Below are 22,333 nucleotides of genomic sequence, written 5' to 3'. Positions count from 1 at the left end.
CCTATGTAGTGTTTTGTGCAGTCCTTGCATGGGATTTTGTACACTACATTGGTTTTGCTCATGCTGGGTATCGGTCCTTCGTCCTGGTGAGTTGTTGTCGGAGAGTGGCTGTTGGTTTGTGTGCTGTTATGAGTCCTAGTGGTCGCAGTAGTCTGGTTGTCAGTTCAGAAATGATTTTGATGTATGGTAGTGTGGCTAGTCCTTTGGGTTGTGGCATGTCCTCATTCTGTTGTCTTTCCCTTGGGCATCTGTTGATGAAATTGCAGGGGTATCCGTTTTTGGCAAATACATTGTATAGGTGTTTTTGCAGTTCTGGTGTACTGCAATGTGTTGTGGCCCTTTTGAACAGTGTCTTGATGCAACTTTGTTTGTGTGTGTTGGGGTGGTTGCTTTCATAGTTTAGGACTTGGTCTGTGTGTGTGGCTTTCCTGTAAACCTTTGTGGTGAATTCTCCGTTCGGTGTTCTCTGTACCATCACGTCTAGGAATGGGAGTTGGTTGTCCTTTTCTTCCTCTCTAGTGAATCGGATTCCTGTGAGTGTGGTGTTGATGATCCGGTGTGTGTTCTCTATTTCTGTGTTTTTAATGATTGCAAGGGTATCATCTACATATCTGACCCAGAGTTTGGGTTGAATTTGCAGTAAGACTGTTTGGTCTAATCTTTGAAACATCTGCAACACAAATTCCCAGCTCGGCGAACAGAACCATAACAATGAGCACCCGAGCTACAAATCTTCTCCCAAACTTTTGTACTTTCTGCAATAATTTGGATGAATTAATAATCTAATTCAATTGTATAATGTTACAAACACCTTTAAATTATTTATCATTGAGGGATTAACACAAAAAGAATCTGGGCCTACATTTCAGTACAGCATTGCGCAATAGGAAGTGCCATCTTTCAAATGAGCCAAAGTGATGGCTGATGAAGATCGCACAGTACCACTTCAAAAAAATAGGAGACTTCTTTGAAGTCCCAAGCAATATTTCCCTTAAATCAACACCACATTAAACAGCATTACTGGCCATTATCGCCATGTTGTATGCAAATTGGATGCTAGGTTTCCTATGATACAACAGTGACGACAGTTGAAATGTAATTGTCTGTCTGCAATTAAGCGTCATAGAAATAGAAACTCACTTTCTCGAAGTTATCAGAAAATTCTGATGAAGTACGGAAGTAGAAATGGTTTCCACTCATGGGTAATTGGCAAAATATGCAGAGGGGAAATGTGTAGATTCAGTAGTAACTTTCATAAGACAACTGGTTAAATTATCTACATTGGAAACATGCAGAGCTTCAGAACAACAACAAAGGAATGGGACTAATTGGCTAACACCAATAGGGTAGTGAATCTGTGGAACTCTTTTTAAGTACCTTCAAGGTTGAATTAGTATGTAAGAGAATCAAAGATTATGGAATAAGACAGGAAAGTGGAGCTGAGAATTGTCAGATCAGCCACGATTTCATCAAACAACAGAGCATACTCAATGGGTCAAACGGCTAGCATGCCCTTCTACAACTAATAACCTAAGGAGCTAGCAGAGACATGAAGAACCAAAATTGGAGGTGTAGTGGACAGCAAAGAGGGTTACCTCAGATTACAACAGGATCTTGACCAGGTGGGCCAATGGGCTGAGAAGTGGCAGATGGAGTTTAATTCAGATAAATGCGAGGTGCTGCATTTATTGGTTATATGATCCTATGCTTCCATATTCTAAGATCTTAATATGGCACTAATTCTTAATATTTCCCTGAAGTCATTTCGTGTGACATCTGAAGGCAATCATACAGAGGAAGAGATGGCCGCAAAACAAAAGTCATTGTCTTAGAGTCATAGAGTCAGAGATGTACAGCATGGAGACAGACCCTTCAGTCCAACCCGTCCATGCCGACCAGATATCCCAACCCAATCTAGTCCCACCTGCCAGCACCCGGCCCATATCCCTCCAAACCCTTCCTATTCATATACCCATCCAAATGCTTCTTAAATGTTGCATTTGTACCAGCCTCCACCACATCCTCTGGCAGCTCACTCCATACATGTACCGCCCTCTGCTTGAAAATGTTGCCCCTTAGATCTCTTCTAAATCTTCCCCCCCTCACCCTAAACCTATGCCCTCTAGTTCTGGACTCACCGAATCCAGGGAAAAGACTTTGTCTTTTTATCCTATCCTTGTCCCTCAATTTTGTAAACCTCTATAAGGTCACCCCTCAGCCTCCGACGGTCCAGGGAAATCAGCCCCAGCCTGTACAGTCTCTCCCAGTCGCTCAGATCCTCCAACCCTGGCAACATCCTTGTAAATCTTTTCTGAACCCTTTCAAGTTTCACAACATCTTTCTGACAGGAAGGAGACCAGAATTGCACACAATATTCCAACAGTGGCCTAACCAATGTCATGTACAACCGCAACATGATCTCCCAACTCCTGTACTCGATACTCTGACCAATCAAGGAAAGCGTACCAAACGCCTTCTTCACTGTCCTATCTACCTGCGACTCCACTTTCAAGGAGCTATGAACCTGCACTCCAAGGTCTCTTTGTTCAGCAACACTCCCTAGTACCTTACCATTAAGTGTACAAGTCCTGCTAAGATTTGCTGTTCCAAAACGCAGCACTTCGCATTTATCGGAATTAAACTCCATCTGCCACTTCTCAACCCATTGGCCCATCTGGTCCAGGTCCTGTTGTAATCGGAGTTAACCCTGTCCACTACACCTACAATTTTGGTGTCATCTGCAAACTTATTAACTGTACCTCTTATGCTCGCATCCAAATCATTTATGTAAATGACAAAAAGTACAGTGCCCAGCACCGATCCTTGTGGCCCTCCACTGGTCACAGGCCTCCAGTCTGAAAAACAACCCTCCACCACACTCTGTCTTCTACCTTTTTTGAGCCAGTTCTGTATCCAAATGGCTAGTTCTCCTTGTATTCCATGAGATCTAACCTTGCTAATCTGTCTCCCATGGGGAACCTTGTCGAATGCCTTACTGAAGTCCATATAGATCACATCTACTGCTCTGCACTCATCAATCCTCTTTGTTACTTCTTCAAAAAACTCTATCAAATTTGTGAGACATGATTTCCCATGCACAAAGCCATGTTGACTATCCCGAATCAGTCCTTGCCTTTCCAAATACGTGTACATCCTGTCCCTCAGGATTCCCTCCAACAACTTGCCCACCACCGAGGTCAGGCTCACTGGTCTATAGTTCTCTGGCTTGTCTTTACCACCCTTCTTAAACAGTGGCACCATGTTTGCCAACCTCCAGTCTTCAGGCACCTCACCTGTGACTATCGATGATACAAATATCTCAGCACGAGGCCCAGCAATCACTTCTCTCACTTCCCACAGAGTTCTCGGGTACACCTGATCAGGTCCTGGGGATTTATCCACCTTTAACTGTTTCAAGACAACCAGCACTTCCTCCTCTGTAATCTGGACATTTTGCAAGATGTCACCATCTATTTCCCTACAGTCTATATCTTCCATGTCCTTTACCACAGTAAATACTGATGCAAAACATTCATTTAGTATCTCCCTCATTTTCTGTGGCTCCACACAAAGGCCGCATTGCTGATCTTTGAGGGGCCCTATTCTCTCCCTCGTTACCCTTTTGTCCTTCATATATTTGTAAAAACCCTTTGGATTCTCCTTAATTCTATTTGCCAATGCTATCTCATGTCCCTGTTTTGCCCTCTTGATTTCCCTCTTAAGTATACTCCTACTTTCTTTATACTCTTCTAAGGATTCACTCGATCTATCCTGTCTATAACTGACATATGCTTCCTTCTTTTTATTAACCAAACCCTCAATTTCTTTGTTCATCCAGCATTCCCTATACCTACCAGCCTTCTCTTTCACCCTAACAGGAATATACTTTCTCTAGATTCTTGTTGTCTCATTTCTGAAGGCTTCCCATTTTCCAGCCATCCTTTTACCTGCGAACATCTGCCTCCAATCAGCTTTTGAAAGTTCTTGCCTAATACAGTCAAAATTGGCCCTTCTCCAATTTAGAACTTCAACTTTTAGATCTGGTCTATCATTTTCCATCACTATTTTAAGACGAATAGAATTATGGTCACTGTCCCCAAAGTGCTCCCCCACTGACACCTCAGTCACCTGCCCTGCCTTATTTCCCAAGAGTAGGCCAAGTTTTGCATCTTATCTAGTAGGTACATCCACATACTGAAACAGAAAATGGTCTTGTACACACTTAAGAAATCCATCTCCATCTAAATCTTTAACACTATGGCAGTCCCAGTCGATGTTTGGAAAGTTAAAAACCCCTACCAGAACTGCCCTATTATCCTTACAGATAGCTGAGATCTCCTTACAAGTTTGTTTCTCAATTTCCCTCTGACTACTGGGGGATCTATAATACAATCATCCCTTTCTTATTTCTGAGTTCCACACAAATAACTTCCCTGGATGTATTTCCGAAAATATCCTCCCTCAGCACAGCTGTAATGCTATCCCTTACCAAAAATGCCATTTCCCCTCCACTCTTGCCTCCCTTTCTATCCATCCTGTAGCATTTGTATCCTGGAACATTAAGCTGCCAGTCCTGCCCATCCCTGAGCCATGTTTCTGTAATTGCTATGATATCTCAGTCCCATGTTCCTAACCATGCCCTGAGTTCATCTGCCTTCCCTGTTAGGCCTCTTGCATTGAAATAAATGCAGTTTATTAGTCCTACCTTGTCCCTGTCTCTCCAACCTATCCACTCGATCTGATAAGATTCGCATCCAACAGCATTTATGGCAGGTATAATCCGCAGTAGCCCTTAAACTCTCTTTAAACTCCCACATCTGACAAGTAATACACTGCAAAGGTTATTTTTGCTCCTTCACAATCTACACACCCAGAAAATAATACCGTCTTATTCCTCTACAAACAGTGCCCCAGATTAAATTAATAGCTATGGCTTATATTTTAAGTTTAATCAAGAGACTTATCTCCAAAAACATATAATCAAGAAAGAATCCACTGTACCCACTACTGCAGCCTTTCTCTTGGACAGACGTAAAACAACAATTAACTTATCTGATTGTGCGGTGCACTTCACCCAACAGTTCCTCCAAGATTAGTTGTGAACTTCACTGTTTATTAAATTTTCCCAGATGCACTCCGATGTCCAGCGATACACGAATTCAAACAGCAAAGGCAGTAACTGTGCAGGTTCTCTCTCTCTCTCTCTCTCTCTCTCTCTCCCCTGCACTGTCCGTACTGCTAATGGAGAAGCTCACATAGAACATTTCATTAAATTAAATACAAGTTGCTGCAGGAGAGCTATGCTGGTTACTCTGTCAATTTATGTAGCTAGTGACAGCTAAAGAATTAACCAAGTGTTACAAAGCTTTGCAGAGCCAGGCCTCATTCACTCATCGCCTGACTACACCATATTGATGTGGAAGCTGCCAGTCGATAATATCAAACAGCACTTTATCCTCATTAGGCCAGTTGTTAATTCATTATGAAGAAAGTAATCCTGAAACAAATCCTACTGTAAGCACAAGAGAGCACAGAAGCAATGAACCAAATGCATTCAACCAACTGCTCTCGATTCATCAACAAATCATTTTCCTGTTCATTTTTCATGATACATCGCATGGAAATCCGATACTTGAAGTTTAAGAGATCTTTCAAATTTATCTTTGCTGTCAAGTAGTCTCAAGTTTTAATTGAAGATATACTTTTGTTGAATTTGCTTCTAAAGATTTGTCATCTCAACACTTCAAGACCCATTCAAGTGTTTCACTTCCTGTAACCAGTGCTCAGGTGTTCTCACCCCCAGTTTACATTTTTCATTAGCAAACTCCTATTTCATGCTTAAAAGTTAGTTCTCCATGTTGATAAATTTGTCTTTAAGTTCTTGTATTTGGTCAAAGTAATTTTAGGGAGTTTGACAAGATCAGCATGTTAAAACAACTTCTGCAGCACAGCTGTAACCATGTTGCCTTGTAAACTAGACAAATCATTACCTAACAATGTACACCCGCAATGTAACAACTCCAGTTATTAAGTCATTTCAAAAATTAAATTTATACAATGAAACAATTGCTATGAATCTCCATTAATAATTTTACTTGCAAACTACTTGGAATACAATTCACATGATCAACCACCAAAGACTGAACTGCAGTAGCGTCATTCAAAATCTTCATTTGTTTTATTGGAGGAGTAAGGGAGTATTTCACCCTTAGAATCAAAATTTCTATAACCTCCAGAAACTTGCCTCGCATCAGTGTTCAAAGAAGAATGCCCTCAATTATCCAGAGCTGCATTTTCCATTCTAATAGGTTATGAGGGAACATGATTCACACCAATGACATGCGTTTCCCATTTTGCTTCCAATAATTAGTGGAAAAGTGCCATATATCGTTACAGTGGAAGCACATACACACTTGGGCATCACTCCTACTTTCCATCCCCTTCAGGTGTGAGGGGGGAAATCCCTTTGCATTCCCAGCTGTTAGTCTTCCTTTCACCCTCCCACTTTCTAACTTTCTCCAATTTTATGAGGGTAACAAAAAACGGCTTTCCTTTGGGATAAGGGTTTTTGGACAAACTTACCATCACTAGCTACCTCACTTATTAGCTAGCTTTTGAAACCTTTTGATTCTCCATTTGTATTCTTGTACAGAATAAGGATTGAATTATTAAAAACCTTAAGGAGAATCTGAGATTTTCATAAGTGGTCTTTACTTTTAATTGGCCACATCCAACAGTCAAAAGGTAATTTATTTACTCTCTCAAAACATGCAAGTCTTCTTCTGAAGATCTCAACCTTTCTGCCCGTAAGCTTCACAAACCAACTCAAACACAAAGGTTAATCTTTCAAGTTATCACAATCTTGGAAATCTCCTCAGAAAGCATGGCATAATCTTTGTGCTCTTTTCCAGTTAGTTAATCCATTTTGCATCTGTAGCATCCAGCTGGTCATGGGCCATTTTATTCACATTGCACGTTTTTTTCAAATGAAATTAAAAATGCCACCACGATTCTCTCTTCAAATTTTTGGATTGCTTGGAGAAATTTAAACAGTTTGGTCGAGTTAGAGACATTTCTGTCCTGATATGTACTTTCTCTTCAAGATCCTCCTTTCTTAGTTCAAGTCTTCTGTTCCAGGTGAATCCTCAGCAGGGATATCTGGTCTTATTCTAGTTCTACACTTCCCTCTGGCTCTCTCAATTTACTTTCCTGGAAACAGTGGTAGAGATTTCAAATTGTTCTTTTAAGAACCATCTACTTGTGGTGATGCAGTTTTACAATGCATTTACAATACTCGAACATTAATGAGACGGGGTTTAGAGAAAATAAAGAGTAAAGGCATATGCTATTGCTCCAGGGAGGTCATCCCTGACTGTCAGTGTTCCAATTCAATAGCTTCATTACACCATAAGTGGGTCATGTGAAGTATTGTAGTCTCTGACTCGAGTCAAGCTGCTTCTATTCTTTGCAAATGTAACATTTTCCCTGTCGCCTGCAAAACATTTTACAGCCGTCCCAAGATGTAACTATATATGTCTAATCAATGATTTTCTAAATTAAATATTCTAAACAACACTTCATTCTTATTCTAAATTAATCTGATTACATGCCTCAACTAAAAAGTTCCCACTTTTTTTTGTTTAGAAACTATATTACCATGGCCTTCCTATCTCTAATCTCCCCCAGTTCCACAACTCTCAAAAATAAATGCATTATCGAAATTCTGGTCGATCAAGCATTCCTGACTTCAACTCCTCCGCCACTGATGAAATAGACAAGTGGCATTGATAGATAGGCGGAATCCAATGAGGAGAAGTGAGAGATAACAGATTTGGATAGAAAAAATATAGAGACACATAATAAAGTACCATTATAAAGACGACAGATTGGAGAGGTTGTAATGCATTTTCTTGAAGAGAAGGCTGAAAGTAAATCTCATTGAGATATTCAAATATGAGACATTTGGATCAAGTAAAGAGAAAGAAAATATTACCACTCACGAAAGGATGAGAACAAAAGAGCACAGATTTAAAGTATTTGCGGAAGCGATATGAGGAAAATCTCTCTCAAGCAACAAGTAGTTAGGGTCCAGAACACAGTACCCAAGTGTGGCAGCAAAAGGTCCCATTGAAGCACTCAAAAGTGAATTAGATGGTTATTTGCAAAGGAACAATATGCAGGATTATGAGGAGAAAGTAGGAGAATGCCTCTGAGTACAGCCAGTACAGACTACAATGCGCAAAATATCTTTTTGCTCCAAAATACGTCCTCAGCTATGGAATTCCCTCACAACACCTCCCTCTTTGTCCCAGCCTGCCTTAATGACCCCTTATGTGCTAATTTTGTTTCTTATAATGTTCCAGTTAAACACTTTGGAATGTTTTAAAGGCACCATACAAGTAGCTATTATTCCTTCCAGTCAAACTTTTAATTCCACATGTCCAATGTGTTATCGTTTAGTCCAACCATTGATTTGGTATGGAAAACAGCTGTGTCTACAACAAGTATACTAGGATTTACAGAACACTTTTGAAAAGGTACAAAAAATATCACACATTGAGAGGTGAGTATATGGAATGAACTACTGGAGGAAGTGGAAGATGCAGATACAGTTACAACAATTAAAAGGCATTTTGACAGAAATGTGGATAGGAAAGGTTTACAGGGCCAAACACGGGCAAATGGGAAGAGTTTAATTTGGAAGACCAGGCCAGGTTAACATGGACGAGTTGGACCAAATGGTCTATTTCCGTGCTATAGACTCTGACTCTAAAATAGAGGCATTTCGGTGGCATATCTGGCAAACAGACATGGAACCAAAGGAAGAAATGTTAGGAGGGCTGATCAAAAATTCAAAAGATTCTCCCAAATTATATGAAAATGAATTTTTAGAATTTTGACTTAATTTGCAAATATTAAAACACATTGAAACACTGGGAACAGAAACTGCACAAAAATTGGAACTAAATTTTAAGATAGGATACCAAAATGGTGCAAGCATTAACTCATCCTGAATTAAACCAGAGTCTGGCTAAAATCAACCATCCTCTGTTATTTAGAGCATCTTACCGTACACTGACAGTGTCACCTCTGCAATTCAAGTCCCACAAGCCTCGGGAGGTGTACCATATCATATCCAAGCAGATGGATAAAAAATAATTCCCTTATGGGAATAGATGCAGTGATTGGCAAACATGTTAGTACTTGAACAGTACTCTGTTAAAGTTGGTTTTGCAATAACAATGAAAATACACAGAGTGGAGTTATAGGAAGACTTGACAGAATACTATGATTACAGACATGGCATAATTTATGAAACAGCAGATCACCAGATATATTCATTACCCCGTATAAATAAAATATTATTTTGATTCAAAGATTGTCATCCATTCCATGTCAGAGTAGATGTTAACCACAAAAGTTAAGTAAACTCATTTCATGCTATTTTTTCCTTCTCTCAGGAGTGATAGGAGAGTAATAGCGCTTCGATTGACCTCTAACAAGATTCTCAACCTCCATTTTCAAGTTAAAAGGTTGCAATGTTTTACAAAAAAGCTTTCTCCTCCTGTAAAGTCTTCATTAAAGATTTCTCACTACCTCTCGAAACAGGGCTCCGTAGAACGTAACGGTGTAAAAGCAGTCAACAGTCCTCATTGAAATATCGAGATCCATTAGCAATCTCTTCTGTTCCTGGCTATTCACAGTTGCCCGGATTCTCTGAAAAACAAAATGATAAAACGTGTACATTAAGATGGCTTTATTCCAAAGTTCTCCCTGATGTTTTCAGTGGGTAAATATGTTAGTTAGTGAGTAACTTAATCTTAGCTAAGGCAGCAGCGAGAGCATGTGACTACAATACTGCTGGGTTACAGTAGAGATAAAATCTGCTACAAATCCTGTTTCTAATTGATCTTCAGTGACCTCAAGCTGGAACTTGTGTGCATGGACATCCCCCTTTTCTTGGGACTATTGCCAAAATGGGAAAGCTATCTAATCAAGCCTGACATTAATTTCACAGAATTATACCTGATAGCTAATGTCTCAGACACTATATCTGGACATGTCCTGTCCCACAGGACAGACCCAGCAAAGATGGCAGAAGAGTAGTGTACAGTCAGGAGGGAGTTGCCCTGGAAATCTTCAACATTGATTCTGGACCCTATGAACTCTCATAGCATCAGGTCAAACATGGCAAAGAAACCTCCTTCAGATTAACACCACAAACCCTGGCCACCACATTCCCCTGGCTAATAAATCATTAAAGTAATCCATACTCCTCCTGTTGAACACCACTTGGAGAAAGCACTGAGCGCTGTATGTATGCAGAATGTATCCTGGGTGGGAATTTCAATGTGCACCATCAAGAGTGACTCAGCAGCAGCACCAGTGATTGAGCTGATCCTAAAGAACATTGCTGCTAGACTGGGTCTGCGGCAGATGGTGACGGAAACAAAAACATATTTTATTTCATCCTCACCGATCTGCCTATGGCAGATGCACTTCTCCGTGACAGTATAAAAATAGGAGAGACCATCATACAGTCCCCATGCAGACTAAGTCCACATCAAGATGTTATATAGCACTGTCACCATGCTAAATGGGACAGACTTCAAATAGAGCTAACAATTCAAGACTGGGCACCCATGAGGCTCTGTGGGCCATCAGCATCATACTCCAATGCAATCAGCAACCTCACAGCCCAACATATAACCCCACTCCATCAATACCATCAAGGCAGGGGATCAACTCTGAAGGAGAGTGCAATAGGGCATGCCAGGAGCAGCACAAGGTAGGTCTAAAAATGAGGTGTCCACCTAAAACTACAAAATGAGATATATGCACACCAAACAACATAAGCAGCAAATGACAGAGCTAAGCGATTCCATAACTAGCAGATCAGATCCAAGCTCTACATTCACGAATGGTGGTGGGCAATGGGCAACTCCACAAATATCCTAACTTTAAAATTATGGGTTATCCCAGCGCAACAATGCAAAAAGATTAGGTTGAAACATCTGTAACAATTTTCAGCCAGAAGTGCCAAGTGGATGATCCACCTCATCTTCCTCCAGAGATCTACAGCATCACAGGTACAGTCATTAGCCAATTTAAATTACGCTACATGATGTCAAGAAAGGACTGGAGGCTGTGGACCCTGACAACAGTCACTGTACTGAAGACATGTGCTCCAGAACATGATGCACCCCTATCCAAGGTGCTTCTGTACAGCTATAACACTAGCAATTACTCGACAATGTGGATATTTGCCAATGCACATCCTGCACTCAAAAAGAACAATTACCACCTTATCAGTTTACTCTCAAGAATTAATCAAATATGGAAGGTGTCAACACCAATGTTATTAAGCAGCACTTGTTTAGCAATAACGTGCTCACTGACACCCAATTTGATTTCCACCAGGATCACTAAGCTCCTGATCTCAGTATAGCCTTAGTTCAAACATGGACAAAAGAGGTGAATTCCAGAAGTGAGGTAAATGTGACTGCCCTTGACATCAAGACCTTATTTGACCAAATATGACATCAAAGAGCCCCAAGAAAACTGGAGTCAATGGAAATCAGGGTGAAAACTCTCTGCAGATTGGAATCATACGTGGCACAAGAAAGATGATCATGGTTGTTGGAGGTCAGTCATTTCAGAACATCTCTTCAGGAGTTCCTTTGGGTAGCTTCTGAGATCCAACCATCTTCAGCTGCTACATCAATGACCTTCCTGCTATCATAAGATCAGAAGTGGGGATGCTCGCTGACTATTACAGAATCTTCAGGAACAGTCCATGTCCAAATGCAGTGAAATCTGAATAATATCCAGCCTTGGGCCGAAAAGTGGCAAGTAACATTTGCATCACACAAATACCAGGCAATTATCACTCCAACAACACAAAGGACAATCAACGTCACTTAAAATTCTACAGTGTCACTATCACTGAAAGTCCCCAGGATGTTAAAGATGGGACAACCACTGACCAGGAACTGAACTGGACTAGCCATATAGAGATAATAGCTATCAGCGCAAGTCAGAGGTTACAAATCCTGCAGTGAGTAACTCACCTCCCCAATCCCCAAAGCCTGTCCACCACTTACAAGGTACTAGTCAGGAATAGGATGGGAAACTCTCTACTTGCCTGGATGAGTGCAGCTCCAGCAACATTCAAAAAAGTTGACACCATCCAAGGCAAAACAGCACACTACTGATATCATATCCACTAAAAACATTCCACTCCATCATCCACATCCAGTGGGACTAGATTGGGTTGGGATATCTGGTCAGCATGGACGAGTTGGACCAAATGTTTCTGTACAGTACATCTCTATGACTCTATAATTGTACAAGGTGCTGGTCAGACCACATCTGGAATACAGAGAGCAGTTTGGTCCGTATTTAAGGGCAAATATCATTCCATTGGAGGCAGTTCAGAGAAAGCTCACACGGATGATCCTCTGTCTGGAAGGACTGTCTTATGAGCTAAGGTTAAACAGGCTGGGAGTCCACTCACTGGTATTTGCAACAATGGGAGGTGATCACCTTGAAATATGTGAATTCTGAAGAGGGTGCACAGCGTAAATGCTGAGAGGATGTCTCTCTCATGGGACAACCTAGGACCAGAGTGCACAGTCACAGGATAAACAAGCATCAATTTAAGACTGAGAAAAGGAGGAATTTCTTCTCTCAGAAGTTTGAGTGTTTTTGCAACTCCTTGTCACAAAGAGCTGTGGGGGCAGAGTTTTCGACTACATTTAAGGCTGAGATAACTAGATTCTTGATCAGTCGGGGAATCAAGGTTTCCAAGGAAAGAGTGAGAAAGTGAATATGAAGAATGTCAGATCAGCCATGATCCCACTGAACAGTGGGGTGCCTCAAGGGACCTAAATAGCTTACTCCTGTTCCTATCTCTTATAGTTTTATTGGTATGATTTAACAGCCCAACCAAAGGCCACACATTCAATGCTGCAGCATTCCTTCAGTATTGTGCTGCAGCATTCTCCTAGCTCTTATACGGAGGTCTCTCTGCCAGGATTTGAATCGATAAATTGATTCAGAAACAAGAGTGCTACAAATTCAATTACATCTGAAATGTGCTTTGCATTATAGTATACATAATCTAGAAGAAGAAACTGAAGTAACATGAGTCAGGAAAAAAGTATTTTTACTAAAGCTTTAGAATGTACATTCCAAAATTGTGTTATGGGATATTTATTGTTCAACCAACAGAATAAAACAACCTGATCATCCTCATATTATTGTTCATGGGGCTGCACTTAGTGCAAATAGGCTGCTGCAATTCTTTCATGACAACTGAATACATTGTTATAAAATTCACTGAAAGTTGAACAATTGTTTAAGATCTTGCAACTTAGAATGCCTTTGAGGGGTATCTTCGAAGTAAAAATGGGCAAACCTGTGCACATCAATCAATGGTCAAATGACACCATCAGGGAACTCAGAATATCTAGATAAAATAATAACTTACCAAGTCATGATTTGGAGATGCCGGTGTTGGACTGGGGTGTACAAAGTTAAAAAACACAACACTAGGTTATAGTCCAACAGGTTTGTTTGGAAGCACTACTCCTTCATCAGGTCCACAACCACAAATAAGCCTGTTGGATTATAACCTGGTGTTGTGCGATTTTTAACCTTACCAAGTATTTGCGTGGAACCTACAAATGGCCAATTGTACAAACATGCTATGAGGCCTCAGCATAGTAGTGAATTATGAAACTGTTGCTTCATAAAAATGTAACTCCCACTTTGCCCTGCTTATCCAAATTGATCTGCCAATGGCGTATGCCAGTTCAGTATTCCTCACTGTGCATAGAAAATGCAGGAAATCATGAAGATTGATTGGTGTCTGACTCCCATGACCCTCCAGAAACTCAGCCATAACTGCACAAATGAAGCTTCTTGTGACAGAACTCAGAAACAAAGGAGCAGCAAAAAAAGGTTCAGCTTACTGTCAATTCGCAACAAGACCAACTCAGTAGGCTTACCATCTTCAAAACTCACTGGTGGGGAGTGGACGCCATTGTGAGTTTGGAGACCAAAATGCTGAGTTATCCCTGAAATGCTGATGAGAGAAACCATAAATCAGGGTTAACCCACCCTTCCCTAACAAAGGGATATTAGTAAAAATTCAGAGGCACAGGAGGTAGGTACCTATTGCACAATAGGGTGAAGCTTAATTTTTTAATATGAACATTTATTTCAAATAGGAGCAAAACACAAATACTATGTGAAACGGGTTGAGAAAAAGAACGTAATTGAGATCATAAAATATCTGCAATGCCTTCAAACAGCAAAGGTTAGATAATGGATTTCCAACCTAATCATGGTAAAAAGCTAATCTAGGCCATGACAACTTTTAATTCTTATAATTGAATAGTCTACCAATTATTTTTTAAAAATTATACTTAAAAAGTTTGTCCTGTAGCATGAAAGCACAGCTAACAAAAAAATCAGGGAACACAAGGTAAGCTGGACAGCAGTGAGAAGGAGCAAATCCAGCTGTTTCTGTCAACATCCATTTTTCAGCAATTAAATGAAATAGAGCTAAAATGTCTTTGCAATAAAATGCAGAAAGAAAGAATGATTAAATTATTTATATCTTCTATATTTATTACTGTACATGTAAACTAATTTGAGAATCAGAAATGCAACAGATTATTCTGACTGAATGTATTATCCCACTCTCAAATCTTTGTGTTAGCCAAGGGGATTGAAGTTACACTTTCGCCACAATGATTAATTATTCACAATTTGCGACCTATGCAATGTCTAGTGGAGATCAGACAAATTAGTAATGGTTTAGCTGCTCTGATTGGCTTTAGTGACTCTAAAGGTTGAGAAAGGAAATGATTTTGAGAGGTATCCATCCATCAGTAGTGAATCCCTGTTTGAAATAAAATGTGCGCAAAAATACATACCTCCCTTTGCTTAGCCATTTTATTTCAAGAAATCAACCATACTAACTTAACAATGAAGATTCAGTTTCACAACACAACATGTAATGGCTTCACTTTCAATTTTGCAGCACAGCAAATAAGATTCTGTAGGATACAAAACCATGGTATTGAACTCAATGGAGTTTTTCCTTTTCTGAAAGTATGTGCAGAAACATGATAATTAAATCTTGCAGTACTGACAGCTCTTTGACCCATCATGACTTATTTGATTCATTTCACTTCTCTGTTGTTTCCTCAAAATTCTGCAATTCTTTTCCTTATCAAATATTTATCCACTTCCCTTTTGAAACGTATCACACAGAGTCAGAGTCATACACCACTGAACCTACTTCAACTATTCTTACAGATAGTGCACCCCATATCAAAACTGCTTAAATTCATTTCTCATTTACATTCCATTATAAGATGACTCATCTTTTTCATTGATACATTTGGTAACTAAAATGGTAATGTCAACCAAGAGAAAGAATCATGCATTGCATAGTAGTGCAGGATTCAGCCAAGTGGAATTGCACTATTGGTAAGTCCTGCTCAATGCTAATTTAAATGCATTCATTGATCTTTTAAACATATATTATTGTTCATGCAATGCAGAAGAATTACTCTAATTAGTTATTACAACTTAAAAAAACTTCTTCCTATTTCCTCAGCATTTCACTCACTTGCCTTGCTTTGAGCAAACTATATTCCCAGACCACTAGATGGCATCCAGAAGTATTCAATGAATTGACAGAGATCAGAACAAAACTCAAACAAACTTCCAGCAGTGCAAGAGTTTCCAGAGTTTCATTACGTTCAGAACTTAGAAAACAGAACACCGCAAGTCAAAAAGTGTAAAGAAATTAAAAACAAACTTCAAATGGAAAGAAACTGTGACCACAGACAGCTTGAAGGGAAAATCTAAATAAACACAGTTCATTCGTAATTTTTACCTCAAATCCATATAACTTCATACTTTTACAAATTAAAATCAGTCAAATGGAGATTGAAAATCGAAAACAGCATTTGATTTTTCACTCATGACCAGGCACAAATTCTAAGCATTCCTCCTGAAGCTTCCTTACATCTATCAAAATTAGCAAAGAGGTTCAAAATAAGTACCTTCACAGCCATTATGGTTCCACTGGGTGCATGCCTCACTTTCTCCACTACTCCATATGCTCCTCGACCCAGTTCATTGATAGGCACCAAATCATCAGCTTCCACCTCGAAATTCTGGAATTAGACCACAAATAAATGTTAAACCGTGTATTCTTCGCATGTAATGCATTAGAAACAGCTAACACACAAATTTCAATCTGCGTACAATGCAATTTATTCATGTACCAACACAGATGGAGCAAAAGGACTTTAGTCTAATTATGACTGGTTTCTTTAGGGCTCAGAATCAAACAAATGTGTAAGCTCTCTAGTACTCATCATCGCAGACGCTTATCGCTCACCTCCTAACAGGAACTAACAGGTCAGAGAACCAGCAAACAAGAAAGAACAGAGGAGACAATGCTTTTCTTTTCCCCCCACAAAAACAAAGAAGAATCAGCCAAATACATTTTTAAATCATTTTTGCCTGATACACTGTACATAGGCAATTTTGAATTCACAGAATCACAGGACTCCCTACAGTATGAAAACAGGTTCTTTGGCCCAACAAGTCCACATCGACTCTCCTCCTCTATTATCCTATATTTATCCCTGACTAATATCTAATTGTTAAAAGCTTGTGGACTAAATCTTGCATTTTTAGGGCAAATACAAGTCACATCAAACTTCCTGGAGTGTTTCTCACCACAAGGCCTAGCAAGGTTTGGCACACCTTGCAATAAGACTTTCCTACTCTTAAACTCCACCCCCCCCTTTAAAGAACAGTCAACATTCTATTAGCCTGCCTGGTTACCTGCTGCATCTGTGCATTAGTTTGTCTTTCATGCACAAGTATCCCCAAGTCTCTTTAATGCAGCGTTTTGCAGTTTTTCTCCATTTAAATATAACTTTGTTCTTTTGTTCTCCCGTCCAAAATGAAGCCTTCTCATTTTACTACATTATACTCCATTTGCCAACATTTTGCCCACTTGTTGAACCTATCATTATCTCACTGTAAATTATTTACATCTCTCTTGCAGTCAGATATTGTACAGGACAGACTGCTGCCCACACCTCTGTGGCTGGAAATAAGCCCTGACTGTGCATGCACCATGCTAATAACTGCTGGTCAGCAGTCCCCATATTGACTGGACTGATGATGAGTCCCGAACCAGTTCTGACATGGCCACTTGGTCAAATAAACACTGCAGCACAGAGAGCTAGCACATGCTGTAGGTGTTAAATTGATGTCTCAAAGTATTGTGCAGCAAGATATTACCCAACATCCCTTCCTCTGCTGCCTCGGACAAATATGGTAAATGGTCCGTGTTTATTCAATAGAGTACGTCAATACAGCAGTACTGATAGCTTCTGGCTCCAGGTGAAGTGCCAACATGATAATTGGCAATGAAAAAGGAAGGCAAGGCAAAATAAGATGCTGTGAGCAAGCAGGTAATGTGTTAAGTGAGGAAGCATTAACGGAGCAAGTAAGCAGCCCTCAGATGCAGCCTGGTCTAATCAATTAGTGGGGTGCCTGCCCCAGTGTGCAGACTGTCCTTGCAACAACCATTTAATGCTAGTTGCTGAAGCACCCTGCAATGCAAGTCTGTGCTTGATAAGAGGCCTGCAAATGGATCAAAGCCAAGGTGGTCATGAGGGACATGCAAATGCAAATACCAATATCCATGGACAAGAGTTGCATGCGTGAATCATGCCCCAAGATGCAGCCTGATGCTGAACAACAAGGAGACTCCTCGCAGCAAAAAGAAAGCCTCAATCACCAGTCTGACTTTCACAAAGCGAATTTTCAAATTCTAGCTTATTTGGCATCTTTGATTAAGATAGGAATCTGAATATTAATGAAACGAGTTGAGGGTTTAATAAGCTATTTAACAGCTATAAGCTCCCTTAAGTGAAGACATGCCACTGCCTAATGAGAAACTGGTCACTTGTCAAATGCATAGACGATGCAGCAAGGTGCTCCCAATTTTAAAATAGGCCTGCCAAACTTCTCATGCAATTCTGCCTCAAATCTCACCATAGCCCATATAACAGATTCTTATACAATTCTGTCATGTGTGTCTTTGTTTGCTCCATATAACAGAATAGACAGTAAGCCATAAAAATCAGTGCATTTTCTTAACAGAATCCAGTGTAGTCACATTTCAGCTTATTGCCCATTGTAAGTTGGGATTCTTCCACCCCATTGCATTTCACTCGCGAGCCTGAGAGGCCCACTGAGCTCGTGTCTATAGATCACAACCAACAGATCATAAAATAACTGTGTAGCTGTAAAGTCAGGTTCTTCTTGCAAAAAAAAAGGAAGACTTTTCTTTAGAAAGTGCACTAAAGCAGCTTTAAGTGCTTGGTGCATGATGTTTGAAAATTTGCAATAAATCTTTGCTCTTGTTGCAAAACCTCAAAATTGCATACTTGCCTGCCTATTGGGAAAGGTTTTAACAGCTCAATTGAGGAAATTACATAACATACTCAAGTACTTATCAGCTAATCAATTTTGAACAGCCCGTCTCAAAGGCCATAAAAAGGGTGTCAAATATTAAACAGCTAATGTAGAAACATCCACGAAATCAGCAATTTCTATTTTAACAGCCCCCTAACATAATCCTGCTGTTTTGTATTTTATAGTGTACATTCATAATATTGACTGGCACCATTTTATTCTCAGACCCCAAATCTGATTTATTTCTCCACATGAAAACTTTTAAAAATGATCAATATTAGATATAAAAAATAAGGTGGGATCAGGTTAATCAGCACCAGAACAGAGTAACTCGTAAGTCAGTCAACATATGCACAGACATGAAAGAAATCATGCCATGCAAAATATTCTACAAAATGATTGACCAATTTGATGGCATTATACTCCATCATTTTCCTGCAAGATCTGTACAGAAATACAATATCACCAGGTCTTAAGAAAGAAAATATATTGCAACATTCAAGTAGTTCAGCTTGTTTAAATAATATCAGTTCAACAAATTTTGATAAGACCATTTGGAATTACACAATGGCAAACTGCTGTGGTTAAAATCTAATCCTTAAATCATAATGTGAATAACACAAACATATATTCTTAGCTTGCTCCCATTTTGGGATCCAAAGAGACAACACTGTCAAATTAGAATGTCACTTCACGTGTGTGAGGTTTGGAGATCAACATGGAGATAACGAGGAGAGTCTGCTTGGAGCTAAAATTAGGTAAAAGTTTTACTGATATGACCTGTAGCAGCCAAGCCAAAAATAGAAGATAGATTTCTGCTTGATGCAATAAAACAAGACGACCACAACATATTTTTGCCATGTTTACATACAGACAGACACAAACAGCAAGGCCATTAGTGTCCCCAAGTCAAAATTGTATAAACGATCAATGATCATGTTCTATGGCACTTTTTTCCACATATACAGCATTTATATACTGTAATTTGCTATAGTGAGACATATGCATACACCCCACCACTGTCTTTGTAAGTCGCCCTTGATATAGCAATTAAATGCTTCTCTAAAATGCATCATGCACTACTGCACTAACTGTAGCTGTATCCCAATGACAAAACTTATTCAATGATCACAGTTCAGCAAATATTCATTATATACAAACGAAAGCTGGCAGATGTTCCTTTACATAACTATTTGGAATATATAGGTGTCCCCCCACTCCCATATCTGCAGATGAAGACCTACTGTGGCTGCCTGAAACTACAGATAGGAGCACACCCTATCATTTAAATGGGAAACGTACCTCCCTGGCAGTCCCTGGAATGTTCCATGCATATTTTCGGGCCTCAATAAATCACACATAACTGAAACCATGGAAACCGAATGCGTGGATATAGGGATTCAACTGTATGAATAAAATACTTACTCAAAAGAGAAACTGGAAGGTCTAGTAATGATTTCCTACTGACGCAAAGCACATTGATCCTTTGGCTATACATCTTTCATGGGATGTGGATTTCTCTAGCTGGGCCAACATTTATTACCCATCACTAGTTGCCTTGGACATTGCAATGCTTATCTGTCTTATTGAACTGTTGCAGTCCATTTGATGCAAGTACATCCACAATGCTCTTAGGGTGGGATATCTAGAATTTTGACTCAGTGGGACTGAGGGAACAGCGATGTAGCGCCAAGTCAGGATGGTGATTGACCTGGAGGTGAACTTGTGGAAGATGGTGTTCCACATATTTGCTGTCCCAGTCCTTCTAGATTGTAGTGATCGAGGGTGAGTTCTACACTAATCATGCTCCCTTTCCCAAAACCTGTCTGCCGATAGGGTAGGGTACTAACAAAACTTGAAGGTGCATGAGGGTGTGGTTTGATTCAAAGAGCAGCCATACTGAAAATCAAACCTCTAGTTCCATCGTCCAAGGAACAGGTTGTAGCCTCAAAGACCAATCCCAAATAAAAATGGAAATCAGTTTCTTATGATGTGAACAAAACCTCCAATTTTAAGATTAAAAAGGGGGCCATTATTTGAAACAAATGCTCACTTGATACACCCTCTGTAAGTTCCTTTGAAAATGAAGATTAACTAGGCCACATACGGGCATTATACCATTTGTAACTATCTATTAAACAGCAAGCGAAGGGAATGAAAATTCTTCCTGGCTAAGGACACATCATGCCCAACTAAGAAACCTAAAGATTGTATCAAACTAAAGGGGGAAAAAAAATATATAATTCCACAAAGATGAGAGGCACATCAGAAGACTGGACAGAATGTAAAAGAACAGCGAAGACTAAATGATAAATAAGGAGGAAGAAATTACACTATGAGAAAAAGGTAGTCTGAAATTTAAAATTAAGTTTCTACAGGTGATTCAAAAGGAAAAATAAAGTGAGTTCACCAGATGTGCGACTGCGAAATTAATAATGGGAAATAGGGAAACGGTAGATATATTAAACAAATATTTTAGTTCTGTCTTCACTGCAGACAATAGAAGTAACATCCCAGAAATATCTATGAAGCAGAATGTAAAAGGCAAGGCGGAACGTAGAAGAATTACAATCAAGGAAAAGGTAGAGAAAATTATGAGAACTAAAACTTAAGTCTCCTGACTCTGAACTTCATCTATAGGTCTTAAAATAAGTGGCCGCTGAGATAGTAGATGCATTGAGTTTTAAATTTCCAAATTCAAAATTTTGCAAAGTTCTCATCAGATTTGAAAATAGCAAATGTGACTCCGTTATTCAAAAAGGTAGGAAGGGGGAGAAAAATCAGGAAGCAACAGGCTGGAAAGCCTAATATCTGTCAGAGTAAGAATCTATCTGGAATCTACTATTGAAAGTGATTATAGCAGTGAGTGTAGAAAATCTTAATACAGTTCGGCAGAGGCAACATGGCTTTATGAAAGGGAAATCATATTTGACGAAGTCATTAACATTAGCCAAGGAAGTAACACACAAATAAAAGGTGAACTGATGGATACACTGCACTGATGTTTCCACAAAGCATTTGACAAGGTGCTGTAAGGGTTACAGTGCAAAATTATAGCTCAGGAGTAGGAGCTGCAGATTAGCATGGGAAGAAAATCCGTTTGTTATTAAAAAGCAAAGGATGGATATAAATGGATTATTTTTTGGCAGGATGTGGCATGCCACAAAATTATGTGGGATCAATTATTTATAATTTACAAAAATGACTTTGTTGCAGGGAATAAATTTATGGTTGTTAAACTTGTTGATAACAATGTCGATAGATAATCAAGTAGTGATGCAAGCACAAGGAGTCTGCAAAGGGAGATTGGTTAATTGAGTGACATATGAAGCATTATGGGGGAAAATGTGAACTTTTTATACTTTTCCAAAAAAATGGAAACATGGCATCCTATCTGAAAATGGGGGGTGGGTGGCGACTGCAGTAAGTATTGGTAGAATGGTTGGAGAGAAAGGAGAAGAAATGTTTTCCTCCCAAGAGGACGGAAGTCTTTTAAATTTTCGTCCCCAGCGAGCATAGGAGGTAGGCTCACCAAATAATGTTTTGAGCAGGAGATAGATTCTTGGTTAACAAGTGAGTCAAAGAATATTGAGAGCAAAGATAAAAATGGAACTGAAGCTACAGTTTGATCAGTCATGATCTTACTTAATATCAGAGCAGGCTGAAGGAACCAGATGGCCTATTCCTGCTCCTAAGTTCTATAGTTGCAATGTCTTACTGATTGCGAACAGCAGTGACCACATCTGCAGCAAGTGTTGGTTGCTGGAAGAACACCGGCTCAGAGTTGATGATCTGGATTCTGAGCTTC

General features: G+C 39.6%; 1 protein-coding gene across 2 annotated transcripts in view; it reads right to left on the bottom strand.

Annotated features, from left to right (window-relative positions):
• LOC140464325 (dual specificity mitogen-activated protein kinase kinase 6-like) overlaps positions 1 to 22,333 on the bottom strand; it is a 131,831-nt gene that overhangs the window by 22,630 nt on the left and 86,868 nt on the right. For both annotated transcript variants that reach the window (XM_072559263.1, XM_072559264.1), the window contains exons 4-5: positions 16,086 to 16,199; positions 9,598 to 9,717 (exon numbers count right to left, since the gene is read on the bottom strand). In XM_072559263.1, coding sequence (XP_072415364.1) covers positions 9,598 to 9,717; positions 16,086 to 16,199 — 234 coding nt within the window. The remainder of the gene's footprint in view (positions 1 to 9,597; positions 9,718 to 16,085; positions 16,200 to 22,333) is intronic.

This window comes from Chiloscyllium punctatum, chromosome 40, assembly GCF_047496795.1.
Source record: "Chiloscyllium punctatum isolate Juve2018m chromosome 40, sChiPun1.3, whole genome shotgun sequence".
In the NCBI taxonomy this organism is placed as follows: domain Eukaryota; kingdom Metazoa; phylum Chordata; class Chondrichthyes; order Orectolobiformes; family Hemiscylliidae; genus Chiloscyllium; species Chiloscyllium punctatum.
Note: the sequence above shows the minus strand (reverse complement) of the source record. Positions and strands in the feature narration are given on the sequence as shown.